At 35.9% G+C, this 14,372-nt stretch overlaps 1 protein-coding gene across 2 annotated transcripts in view; it reads right to left on the bottom strand.

The window, feature by feature from the left end:
- Positions 1 to 14,372, bottom strand: part of DPY19L2 (dpy-19 like 2) — an 86,243-nt gene that overhangs the window by 52,929 nt on the left and 18,942 nt on the right. For both annotated transcript variants that reach the window (XM_006071044.4, XM_025291188.3), the window contains exons 5-8: positions 12,335 to 12,455; positions 9,588 to 9,681; positions 6,536 to 6,593; positions 4,339 to 4,430 (exon numbers count right to left, since the gene is read on the bottom strand). In XM_006071044.4, the coding sequence (XP_006071106.3) occupies positions 4,339 to 4,430; positions 6,536 to 6,593; positions 9,588 to 9,681; positions 12,335 to 12,455 (365 nt within the window). The remainder of the gene's footprint in view (positions 1 to 4,338; positions 4,431 to 6,535; positions 6,594 to 9,587; positions 9,682 to 12,334; positions 12,456 to 14,372) is intronic.

Genomic DNA, 14,372 nt, shown 5'->3' with positions numbered 1-14,372 from the left:
AAAAGTAAAAATTTTAATGATCACACTGTTTAGTAATATAGCACAAAATATATTAAGTACTCAGTTATGGTTATAAAATAAAAATTACTTTTGACTAAATTCCATCCTAAAGGAAATCAGTCCTGAATATTCATTGGAAAGACTGATGCTGAAGCTGAAACTCCAATACTTTGACCACCTGATGCAAAGACCTCACTCATTTGAAAAGACCCTGATGCTGGGAAAGATTGAGGGCAAGAGGAGTAGGGGACGACAGAGGATAAGATGGTTGGATGGCATCACTGACTCAATGGACATGAATTTGAGTAAGCTCTGGGAGCTGGTGATGGACAGGGAGGCTTGGCGAGCTGTAGTCCATGGGGTCACCAAGAGTCAGACACAACTCAGTGACTAAACTGAACTGAACTGAAAGTATGGAGTATAACACGTGCATTCCAGCATACAATTCTAAGTGTTTTAATTCACGTATTTCCTTCCATGAAATATCTGCCTGGCCAGACTAATATCACTTCAAAAAATTTAAACAAATGGAAAATAAATGGATAAAAATTAGATTCCCAAATCCAAATTCAATCCAAAAAAAACCTTTCATGTAGGTAAGGTAGTCTGCACCTTTTTAGAGGTTGTTACTACCCCAGTTTCCCTCTATATTTCTTCTTTAAGTGAACATATAAGGGGCTTTAAATGGCTACAAGACAGTGTGCTAAGTGCTCCATGGTTAAAGAGATAAATGTAGCATGGTCTCTGTTTTCAGTGGCATTTTACTATATTAAGTGTATATTCAGACATTTGTGTATGTGTGCTGTATTAACAAATTTATGGTCTTCAGAAATAAAGAAGATGCACACACATGATCTTAATATGGGCAAAATCTGAAGGGTACTAATAAGTGATCATTAATAATGATCACTATCCCATTTCTCTGGGAGTTTGGAGGGGATAGTGATCACTATTTCATTCAGTCATAGATCTCAATAACATTCTACGAAACCTATCTATGTGATAAAGTTATTTATAGCATTCTACTATTTATGCTTCTGATGTTGTTGCTCAGACTTTCAAATTTTCTGACATGCTTATAACATTAATCCCAACCAAAATATATGTCCAGGAAAATAAGTTGAGATGAAACCTCGGTTAAACCTCTAGAAATATCTGTAGTTCAGAAATATTAATAAACATATGAACATAGATACTCCTTATCTAACTCAGCATTTCTCAAATTCATTTGTGCATCAAACACTTATTTCATGCTTCATCAAAACCACAGGTTGGAAAACAATGAGTCAGAGTACAAGAAGATTGAGGGGGAGAAGTATTAGCTTCTCAAAACCCTTTGAATCTTTCTTGTTGTTCAGCGGCTATGTCATGTTCGACTCTGACCCCATGGATTGCAGCACGCCAGGCCTCCCTGACCCTCACTATCTCCTGGAGTTTGCCCAAGTTCACGTCCACTGAATGAATTGGTGCTGGCATCCATTTCATCCTCTGTCACCCTCTTCTCCTTTTGCCTTCGATCTTTCCCAGCATCAGGGTCTTTTCCAATGAGTCTGCTCTTTTCACCAGGTGGCCAAAGTACTGGAGCTTCAACTTCAGCATCAGTCCCTCCAATGAGTATTCAGGATTGATTTCCTTTAGGATTGACTGGTTTGATCTCCTTACTATTCAAGGGACTCTCGGGAGTCTTCTCCAATACCACAGTTCAAAAGCATCATATCTTTGGTGCTCTGCCTTCCTTATGGTCCACCTCTCATATCTGTACATGACTATTGGAAAGAACATAGCTTTGACTATATGGACCTTTGTCAGCACAGTGATGTCTTTGCTTTTTAATACACTGTCTAGATTTGTCATAACTTCCCTTCCAAGAAGCAAGCTTCTTCTAATTTCAAGGCTGCAGTCATCATCTGCAGTGATTTTAGAGCCCAAGAAGAGGAAAATTTGCCACTGCTTCCACTTTTCCCCCTTCTATTTGTCATGAAGTGATGGGACCAGATGCCATGACCTTGGGTTTGTTTTTTTTTTTAATGCTGAGTGTTAAGCCAGTTTTTTCACTCTCCTTTCACCCTCATCAAGAGGCTCTTTAGTTCCTCTTCACTTTCTGCCATTAGAGTGGTATCATCTGCTTATATGAGGCTGTGAGTATTTCTCCTGGCAATCTTGATTCCAGCTTGTAACTCATCCAGCCCAGCATTTTGCATTATGTACTCTGCACATAAGTTAAATAAGCAGGGTAACAATATGTAGCCTTGTCATACACCTTTACTAATTTTGAACCAGTCAGTTTTTCTATGTAAGGTTCTAACTGTTGTAGGTTTCTCAAGAGACAAGTAAGATGGTCTGGTATTCCCATATGTTTAAAAATTTTCCATAGTTTGTTTAGACCCACATAATAAAAAGTTTTAGTGTAGTCAGTGAAACAGAAGTACATGTTTTTCTGGAATTCCCTTGCTTTCTCCATGATCCAATGAATGCTGGCAGTTTGATCTCTGGTTCCTTTGCCTTTTCTAAACCTAGCTTGTACATCTGGAAGTTCTCAATTCATGTACTGCTGAAACCTACCTTAAAGGATTTTGAGCATAAGCTTACTAGCATGGAAAGTGAGCACAGTTGTCCGGTAGCTCAAACATTTTTCAGCACAGACCTTCTTTGGAATTGGGATGAAGACTTACCTTTTCCAGTCTGGTGGCCACTGACTGGGTTTTCCAAATTTTCTGACATATTGAGTGCAGTAGTTCAACAGCCTTATCTTTTAGGATTTGAAATAGTTCAGGAATTCCATCACCCCCACTAGCTTTATTGGTAGTGTCCAACTACTCAGTCATGTCCAACTCTTTGCGATCCCATGGAATTCTCTAGGCCAGAATACTAGAGTGAGTAGCCTTTCCCTTCTCCAGGGGATCTTCCTGACCCAGGAATAGAACTGGGGTCTCCTGCATTGCAGGTGGATTCTTTACCAACTGAGCAATCAGGGAAGCCCCTTATTGGTAGCAATGCTTCCTAAAGCCCACTTGACTTCACACTCCAGGATGTCTGGCTCTAGGTGAATGACCACACCATCATGGGCATCTGGGTCATTAAGACCTTTTTTGTACAGTTCTTTTGTGTATTCTTGCCACCACCTCTTCTTAATCTCTTCTGACTCTGTTAGGTCTTTATCATTTCTGTCCTTTATCGTGCCCATCCTTGGATGAAATGTTCCTTTGATATCTTCAATTGTTTTGACAAGATCTCCAGTCTTTCCCATTCTATTGTTTTCTTCTATTTCTTTGTATTGTTCAGTGAAGAAGCCTTCTTGTCTCTCCCTGCTATTCTCTGGAACTCTGCATTCAGTTGGGTATATCTTTCCCTATCTCCCTTGCTTTCTGCTTCTCTTCTTCCTTCAGCTATTTGTAAAGCCTCCTCAGACTGCCACTTTGCCTTCTTGTATTTCTTTTTCTTTGGGATGGTTTTGGTCACTATCTCCTGTATGAACCTCCGTCCATAGTCCTTCAGGCACTCTGTTCACTAGATCTAATCCCTTGAATCTATTCGTCATCTCCACTGTATAATCATAAGGGATTGGATTTAGGTCATACCTGAATAGCCTGGTAGTTTTGCCACCTTTATTTAGCTAAAGCCTGAATTTTCCTATAAACAGCTGATGATCTCCCCCACAGTCAGCTCCAGGTCTTGTTTTTGCCAACTGTATAGAACTTCTCGATCTTCAGCTGCAAATACAATCAATCTGATTTTGGTATTGACCATTTGGTGATGTCCATGTATAGAGTCATCTCTTGTGTTGTTGGAAAAGGGTGTTTGCTATCACCAGTGCATTCTCTTGGCAGAATTCAGTTAGGCTTTGTCCTGCTTCTTCATTTTTTGCTGCAAGGCCAAACTTGCCTGTTATCCTAGGTATCTCTTGACTTCTTACTTTTGCATTCCAATCCCCTATGATGAAAAGGACATCTTTTATGTTGTTAGTTCCAGAAGGCCTTGGAGTCTTCATAGAACTGGTCAACTTCAGCTTCTTCAGCATCAGTGGTTGGGACATAGACTCGGATTACTGTGATGCTGAATGGATTACTGTGATACTTGAAACTTTACCAAATATATATGATCACACACATACTGGTTTATTAAAACATAATGTAATTATCTAAAATCTGTAGCCTAAACTATTTTAAGTGGAAAGCAATTTTTTTTACATAGTGATTTTAGATTTTTTAAAAACTGGACACAATTTAATTTTGAATAATATTTAAAAACTGAACCTAAATTTAGTAACTATAACAATAGGTTGAAGTAATTTTGAGAAACTCATGATGTATCTAGATTTGTTTTACAAATTAAAATTACCTGAGAATCACAGTTAAGATGTACATCTGAAGTACAAGAAATGGATATGAAAAACTTTCCCGGAGAGGTGGTGTCCACATCACCCGAGTGGCCTGAAGTCAAGAAAATGCTTACTTTACTCTATGTTCCATTGCAATAAACATCATTAATTTAATAATCATGGGTAGGCTGGCCTTGGCTGGTCTTAGTAATTTTCGTATTAGGCTTATTTATTTCTGAATACCTGTATAGCTTCTCAGTTTTTGGAGTACTCTTATAGGACATAGTCACTAGGTAGAGAGCCATTAACTACCAAGTCCAGAAACAAGTGAAAGATAGATCAGGTCAAATGTAAGGACACCCAAAGGACAAAGAAGATGATAGGGTTAGGAGCAGTGAGGATTCTGAGAACAAGCCAGATCCACATTCCAGCTCTTCAGTGATAACTGTGGCACCCCGGGCTTTGGGATTTATGCATGCTCAGAAAAAATAAACAAACGTCACCTAGGGCATTCACAAACACCAAGAGTTTGTGCATGACAAGTATAATGAGTACAGACATACTCTATAAATAATTAAGATTGTCTTTGAATTTGTGAAATATACCTTTGGAAGAGTTAACTGCAAACTTCTAAAAACAACAAGGAGTATTTGGGAATCACTGATATGATGTTTATAATGTAAGTGTTAATTATCAATAAATTTCATACAGTCTTTAAAACTATTTTCAAGACAAATGGGACTGTGATCTCATGGACTATAGCCAGTCAGGCTCCTCTGTCCATGGAACTCTGCAGGCAAGAATACTGGAGTGGGTAGCCATTCTCTTCTCCAGAAAATCTTCCCAAGCCAGGGGTTGAACTGGGGTCTCCTGAGCAGCAGGCAGATTCATTACCATCTGAGCCACCAGGTAAACCCAGATAAATGGATGGGAATAGTACAAAATTTTATATAAAGAATTCTGAAATTCTAGAAAAGAATCTAAACTCTTATAACCTTGCAAGAGTCTTAAAATTCATTGCTCTTCCTACAGGAAACCAAATTGTAAACCTTGGAAGATGTATTACACACAATACGTATAAGAAGATTAAAACATAATGCATACTCAAAAGAAAAGCCTTGTCTTTGCATAAAGACAAGACACATTTTTTTTGTATAACACATTGTTGACTGACAATATATTTAAGTTAATACATTTAAGATATTTATGTATAATTTTATGATTCCCTTCCCAGGTGGCGCTAGTGGGAAACAACCTGCCTGTCAATGCAGGAGATGTGAGATACAGGTTCGATCCTTGAGTCAGGAAGATCCCCTGGAAGAAGGCAAGGCAACCTACTCCAGTATTCTTGCCTGGAGAATCCCATGGACAGAGGAGCCTGGCAGACTACAGTCCATAGGGTCACACACAGTCGGACATGACTGAAGTGACTTAGCACACATTTGTCTAATTGATTTTTTAAAAAATAACTGCATATCTACTTTTCCCAATGTAATGAATACAGACTTCTATCCTATATAATCTCTGCTATAAGATATTACATATTTTGATTCCAAAAACTAGCAGTCAAGATTCTTCCACTTTTCATTGCCAAAACCTCAGCATCTAACACAGAACCTGGCACACATTTTATACTTGTTTTGTTGAATGAATCTATCATGTTCTAAATAAGTTTTCATGAGCTCTTTTTAGGTGAATCCTGTTTTGGTGGACTGAGTTACTAAGATAATTTCTGTTTTGAATTCAGCTTGTGTTATTAAAAGGATCATGATATAATAGAAGTGAGGTTTTAGAGCCAGAGAGAAGGATAAGAGGAAACCCAGCTTCATCATGGAGTCAAAGTGGAATCTTGACTTTGTAATTTAACCGCTCCAAATTTCAATTTCATATCTTCTACTATGAAGATATCAACCACCTCTCTAAAAAGTCTGATGGAAGTATATGAGATAATGTATATAAGGTGCCTGAACTCAACAAGTATAATATTTCCTTTTTCTACAAAATATATGTAACACATATACATGCTAAAAACCAGGCAAGATATTTTACATCATAAATTCTAATTACTATGTAAAAATGTGGATCAACACGATTAAAATAACAACTTACAACACAACGTTCTTTAAAATATTGCAAAGTCCTAAGTAAGATACAATTAAATACTACTTTAATATACTGCCCCTTCTATTTCTAAAAATTTTTTTCTAGAAAACAAACCTCTCCATGGTTGAAAAAGTAGCATAAAACTGTAATTATACCTCCAAGTTGAGTCCCACTGTAAAAAAAAAGATATATACAATCAAAATTCATGTAAAATATAGTGACTTTTTCACAAAATTATTTTAGATTTTAAAATGGCACAATACTAGACCATATAGAATAACAATAAAAATTGCAAAAGTACTCATGTAGTTGATGTTTTACTCATGAATGTATAAGGATCCAAAGTATAGATATAAAGTAGTCTGAATCTTACAATTTATTGTATTTAAAATATTTTCTAAGTATAATCTTACATGTGAACATAAAATATTTTTTAACACAGGCCAGCATTTTAGAGTGTATATACTCCATTCTCTGAATATTTTGAGTGGAGGAAAATTTTTGTCATCAAATTGGATATCAGTGACTGAAAGATGAAGAGTCTAACAGTTTCATTTAGCAGTAACTGAACCATCTGCTAAGTCACTTCAGTCGTGTCCGACTCTGTGCGACCCCATAGACGGCAGCCCACCAGGCTCCCCCGTCCCTGGGATTCTCCAGGCAAGAACACTGGAGTGGGTTGCCATTTCCTTCTCCAATGTGTGAATGTGTGAAAGTGAAAAGTGAAAGTGAAGTCGCTCAGTCGTGTCCGACCCTCAGCGACCCCATGGACTGCAGCCTACCAGGCTCCTCCGTCCATGGGATTTTCCAGGCAGGAGTACTGGAGTGGGGTGCCATTGCCTTCTCCGAACTGAACCATCTAAACTACTGCAAATATTCTTTGCTGAGTCCCAGCGAACAACATTGTAGAATATAAAACTCAGATCAAGGATGCCTGATAATTATCAAAGATGAAGAACCATTTCTTAAGGTTGCCTTTCTTTAAAGTATTGTTCATCATTATACACACAACTTCACACTCTCAAGACAAATACTGGTTTAATGACTGAAAAAGGGGGAAGAATGAATTCAACAAAACAAGCAGAGGAAAGCCAGTTGGAAGTAATTTACCTTGAAGAGATTTTCACTAAGGGAAATTCAAAGGGCACACTTTGGAGAAGGAATTGAGAGGAAGAAGGTATGAGAAGCAAGAATAAATGCTGCATATAGAAACTAGGAACATGTAGATAAATCTAAAGAAGACTCAACAACATAAGAGAAACCGTGGTGACTACTGTGGAGGGGTACTAGAAGTACTAAACTTCTAATTATTATAGTTAGAATAATTATAAGATGCTAGGAACTGTTTTCAAGTACAATGTTCTAAATTCCTTGTTTTGATCAAAAAGAAGAGGAAAGATATCAATCAATTTTAGACTTGGTCAAGTTAAATATGCATGTTTAAGTTTTATCTTTAACCACCAAAAGAATAGAAACAGAATACCTGTGTCCCAAGTTAGTGCCCACAGGGGGAGAGTAGCCATGGTTAAGAAATAGAAAATTTCTCCCCAAACCCCTATTTCTTTTGTTCCTCATATGCCATAGTTTCTAGTCTCCTCACAATTTTGGTGACACTTTTATAGTCAGCATATATTATATCTACATATCCTTCTTAAAGACTGGAGCTTAATAAAGTATTGATATCCTGGAACTGTGTAACTAATTTAGAGAAGACTGTCACCTCATGGGTAGCTTTCCGAATGAAAAATACTAAGTTTTAAAATGTCTTGGTCTAGTGTAAAATTTTCCATATTTGAAAAAAGCATAATAAATACAAACTATTGTTTAAAATAGAACATCTTAAAGCCTGTGAGCATAATCTAAAAGCAATTGTTTTCCCTCAAAATACTGATGAGTTTATATATTTTTCTATATAGCATACATATGGAAAAGTGCATTAAGGTTTTCAGATAGTTTACAGAACACTTATAAAGTGAATATTCTTTTAACCACCATATGTCGCTGAAATAGAAAACAGATCACATCCTGACACCTCACATGCCATCCCTTGAGACAGGCACTATCCTGAGTTTTGTAATTATCAACATAACTGCTTCTATATGTATCATACTATCATTTACTTTTAGCTGTATTCAAACTTTATACAAATATAATTTTTCAGTATTTTCAAATCTTGTGCCTGCTTTGATTCATTCAACATTATATTTGTAAGATTTTTTCCACGTTGATGTTTGTACCTATAGTTCATTCATTCTCACTGTTGTGCAATATTTCCCTATACTAATAAACTTACAACGTGTACATTTCTCTGTGGAGGGATGTTTAAGTTGTTTCTAGTTTGGAGTTACTACAATGATGTTATGTTATTGTACATATTTTCTAGTGTACATGTAGAAGAGTTTCTTAGGCATATTTACTTCAAACTGGAATTGCTGAATTATAAGGTATATACATCTTCAAATTACTAGATAATGCACAATGTATTTCCAAAATAGTTGTACTAATTGATATGTCCACCAACCGGGGATAAAAGTTCCTGTTGTCAATTTTCCCAACCCAGGGATTGAACCCAGGTCTCCTGCTTTGTAGGCAGATTCTTTACCATCTGAGCCAGCAGAGAAGCCCTTTGTCAATCTAGTAGATGTGAGATAGTATCTCACTGTGGTTAAAATGAGTATTTTCCTGATAATTAATATGGTGATCAACTTTATATACGTTTGTTGGCAATCTGGAACTCTTCTGGAAGATGTCTTTTCATATTTTTTCCAGTTTTCAATTGGGTGGTCTTATTTTGTCTACCTCCTAGACTATAAATTCCATAAGGACAGGGATTATTTGTTTTTGTATTCCTAGCTCCTATAGAATAGTGCTCTCAGTCACAGTAGGCACCAAATAATAATTGTCAAATTAATGAGCATAAGTTTGGATACCACATCCATAAGTCTGGATTACCCTACAAGGATAAAAAGGAGGCCTTTTAATATCTTAAAGACTTTATTTTAGTGACTAGCTCTAGTTTGAGGCTGCATATTTGGCTAAACTTTTGAAAAAAATAAAATCTAAAAGTTTCCATCTGTTAGTCAATTAATCTTGTTAATTATCCTTTTAATTTAATCAACAAATGTCAGAAAGTCCACCTAAATGTCTTTTAATATAGTAATCTTACCTCAGGTAAGCACCATACATGAAGAACAATCCCATCATTATTCCATTTAAAATAAAAATCACACCAACATAAAAGCAAGCAGGGTCTCCCAATCCTTTGAAAAGACACAGATTATTAAGTATTTAATGAGTAAATGACTATATAGCAATTGAGCATAATTATCTCAGTGCTTTGTAATCAAGAGCTCATGAATTAGCTGAAAGCTCTGTGGCTCAGACTGCTGCTCTATTTAATAGTTACATTAGTACTTTCCCCATACATGAGGTATTATTGGTTACATTTGTATTTTTCTCCACCCAAGTATTATCATACTGTAATGATTATTTGGTGCTTCATTTGATTTAGGTGCTGCTCCTATTGTTCAGTGTCTAGAACTGTCTGTAGAGTTACTTGATAAATCACAAGAGAAAATCCACTACATTAATTTTATCCTGGATGACTAAGATACGGCCCTGACCTTAAGGCGCAGCTTTAGTCTATAGGAAATAAACTGATCCATTACTATGTATAGCCGGGACCATAATACTTAATACATTCCATGTATAAACACCATGTATATGGGATATATTGACACAGACATAATCTACTAGGTGCTTTTCCACTATCATCTCACATAATACTCAGAACAAATCTTTGAAATTACCTGGTGTGAAAATAACGTTTTTCAATGGTTGAGAAAACAACACAGAAAACTTAACCTGCCAAAAGTTATTTAGGTGTAACTGGTGGAGCCAGGATTTGAGGGCTAGCCTTTCTGATTTCTTCTACTTCTCTGATCATTCCTTTTCAGTCTGTCCTAGTAATTCCTCTTCCTATACACACCCTCCTTCAACGTTGGACTACTTTAGGATCTGTCATATGCCCTCTTCTTTTCTAAGTCTGCATATTCTCCTTAAGGAAATTCTTTCACTTCCGTGGTTCCAATTACCATCTATATACAGATGATGCCAAGTCTACATTCAAATGAGAACTGTCTTATTCCTGTATGTATGTACATAGGTAGCCACTTGACATCTCTACTTTGGAATCTCTCAAATACTTCAAATTAATGAACCAATTCAAACCTGCTACTTTTATAATGTTTCTTATCATTTTGAACGGAGGGATTCAATTACTTAAGCCAGAAACCCAACAATATTACATGAATCCAGCCTCTTCCCTCTTTCCTATCAATCATCAAATCCTTTCATTTCTGCTTTCTACTCTCTCTCAAATCCATTCATTTTCCAGTTTTCTTTCCTGCAATCACTTGCTGAGAGCAAAATAGTTTCCTACCTGGACTCACTAAATTCACTTTTGTCCTTTACTAATTATCTTTTCCATGTAATTGCCAAAAGCATGTTTTAAAAATAAAAACCTGTCAAAATTCTTCAATGAATACATATAATATCCTTAGCCAGTAAATGGTTCTTCATTATCTGACTCTTGTTTACATTCCAAACATCATTTCACACCATGTTTTCTTCTCTAACTGCTCAAGGAAGTCTAGCTTTCTTTCAATTCTCTCTTGCTTCAGAACTTTGGAATATGCTGGTCCCTATTCTCGAAACACTTCTCTTATCCTCAGCAATTTTATTTTCTTGTTTGTAATATCCACCACAGTTGTACCTGCTAACATCCCTCTTAAGCTGTAAAATCTGTGCTGGTAAGGCCCCATGTTTACCAGGTTTATCTTAGGGTCCCAAGTGCCAATACTAACCTATCACTTAGTGGCAACTTAATAAATACCATATATACATATATAAGGTGATTTTTTCCCATCCCTCAGAAAAGGTTCTACCTTCCATGCTGGTCGAATCTCTCATTTTATGAGACATTCTCTCAATTCCTTTGAACAAAAAAGTTTAAATGTCCTCAAATATCCTCTACCACGACTGTTTTAGATATTATAAAGACCATCTGAGGGAACCAGTAAAAATGTAAGGGAAACATGAAAATACAGATTTAGGATATATTCTGAGAACAGAATGTGATTGCACACAAGTTAACAGAAAAAAAAAATATATATATATAAAACAATGTTGTAGAGAATATGAAAAAGAAAAAAACTATGTAAGTGTTATACAAGTAGATACATGTGATTGCAAATAAAAGTTTCAAGGTACAGCATCATACTTCATACAACATCATACATATAGATAGTAATAGTGCTAATTCACAAATATCTTAAATAGCAATGACAATTACAGATTCTGTAAAACTGTTAAATGATTCTAAAAGTGGTTCTCTGACAAAAATACTAACGTAGAAGATGTATATGAAGAACTATTTATGGACTGTGAGAGCACAAAAAAGTAGAACTTCTAAAGTAATCTATTACTATATATGTCTTATTTTTAAATATTTATGCATGACTAAATTTTTACATTAACTTTATTAACTATTACAGATAAAACTGTGACTATTTGATCTACATCCCCCAAACTTACATATTCAAGCCACCTCAGAACCTTTTCTGTACCTTCTGAAATGAAGGGATGTCTTATAATCAGTATGACCTTACACAGATATATATTAATATTCAAATTAAATTCCAAATTAAGACTCATGTTAGTAAGTACACCACCTTCTCAAAAAATTATTTTAAAGGGTAAAGGTAAATATTTAGGTGAATCAGTTCTATAATGTTTTTAAAGAAAAAAATCAATCATAGTAATTTATAATAATTCTTAGAGAGTCATAATATTATAAAATGTTTACGTAAACATTAATGACAATATACAGCAGCATTTTAGGAAGAAACATGCCTTCACAGCTTTGAACTTCATTTAGAGGTTCTATTCTGGTCACGTTCCAGCAGGTCTTAGTTTCTAACCCAAATAAATTCATTATTCCCACAAATGTGCGATAGCAGAAGGCTATAATCACCTAAAAAAGATAAAATAAAAAAGATAATAGATATACATTATCTTTATAATTATTCCAAAATATCATTTTATGATGGCTGACTTTAACATTATAAACTGATGAATTTATTTAAATCATTTCATGTGGGAAAGTCATTTAAAAAATTGTATATACACACACACTATAAAGTTGTGTATTACTGAGTAATGCACTGCTGCTGCTACTGCTGCTGCTAAGTCGCTTCAGTCGTATCCGACTCTGTGCGACCCCATAGACGGCAGCTCACCAGGCTCCCCCGTCCCTAGGATTCTCCAGGCAAGAACACTGGAGTGCGTTGCCATTTCCTTCTCCAATGCAGGAAAGTGAAAGTGAAGTCGCTCAGTCGTGTCCGACTCTTAGCGACCCCATGGACTGCAGCCCACCAGGCTCCTCCGTCCATGGGATTTTCCAGGCAAGAGTACTGGAGTGGGGTGCCATTGCCTTCTCCAATGCACAGCTACACAATTTATGTTGTGACTGACATCTCTGTAATATACTCTTTTAAACAACTGAAACAGAATAGTAGCTGTAAAATCAAGCATTAAGTACACAATTAAAATATGAAGATAATTAATAGCAAACATACAAAGTTTTACAGGAGTATTTTATAACATTTCTCTTAGGCCCTTGAACTTATTCTCTTCACTGTCTAAAAACCAACTCATAGTCTATAAAACAACTGCACGTGGACTAAAGCTCCTATGCCCATTAAGCATTAACATTTGATTAAGCAGATTTAATTAACCAATACTTCCCAATCTGAAATGTGCCTTAAAATTTTTAAAGACAAAGGAAATTAGCAACAAAAAATTACAAGAAAGTGCTGATTCCTGGGAGATCGTTTTAAAAAAATAATTTTACAGATTTGAGAAAAATAATGCAGATCACTGTGTGGGGGGGTGGGGGCGAGTTAAAAAATAAAGACTTCAAAGGGAAAGTAAAAATAACCTAGAACTAACTACGTTTACTATTTTGGTGGCCATCCTTCCAGTTTCTCCCTAGGCACAAAAGACAGGCAGCTAGTGTCACTGGGGCTTCCCTTGTGGCACTAGTGACAAAGAACCTGCCTGCCCATGAAGGTTAGACGTAAGACATGTAGGTTCAATCCCTGGGTTGGGAAGATCCCCTGGAAGAGGGCACAGCAACCCACTCCAACATTCTTGCCAAGAGAATCCCATGGACAGAGAAGCCTGACAGGCTGCAGTCCATAGGGTCACATAGGGTCGGACATGACTGAAGCGACTTAGCATGCACACATGCAGAGTTATTCATTGTACAATAAATATTATACAAGTAGTTAATGTAATACACATCAGTAAATATCATAAACAACTTTTCATGTATAATATAGATTTACTTACATCACTTAATTTTGTAAAACTGACATTCTGCTATAATTTATAACTTCTTGTGTATTTTTCACAAATGTACAAAAATTTGTCACATTAAGTGTTTGTGAAAAATCTAGAATTATACTCCTTTATGAGATGTCATTCAATATAGGAAGAAAGCATGACTTTGAAGTCAAGTTTGACTTCAAAATTTGACTTCAAAGTCAAGTTACAAGTTACAAGTTCTGCAAGTTACAGTTTCTATGGTGTGAAATAATCCTTCAGCCTCTGAACCTCAGCCACCTCATCTCTAAAATGACATTAATGACCATCTTACAAGAGTGATGGGAGATTAGAGCTTACATATATAAGTACTGGTATAGAGTAAGCATTAAAAGCCTTTTCCCTTTTAAAACACATTTTCACACTCATATTTTAAGATGAAAAATTAATCTCCTTGTGAACACAAAGTATGGACATTTACTTCAACACTGAAGTACCACATAAGGCTGCAAGCAAATTTAAGTGTTCTCCATATTGTATCTATGCGATATGAAAATAAGACTGG

The sequence above is a fragment of the Bubalus bubalis genome, chromosome 8 (assembly GCF_019923935.1).
Source record: "Bubalus bubalis isolate 160015118507 breed Murrah chromosome 8, NDDB_SH_1, whole genome shotgun sequence".
In the NCBI taxonomy this organism is placed as follows: domain Eukaryota; kingdom Metazoa; phylum Chordata; class Mammalia; order Artiodactyla; family Bovidae; genus Bubalus; species Bubalus bubalis.
Note: the sequence above shows the minus strand (reverse complement) of the source record. Positions and strands in the feature narration are given on the sequence as shown.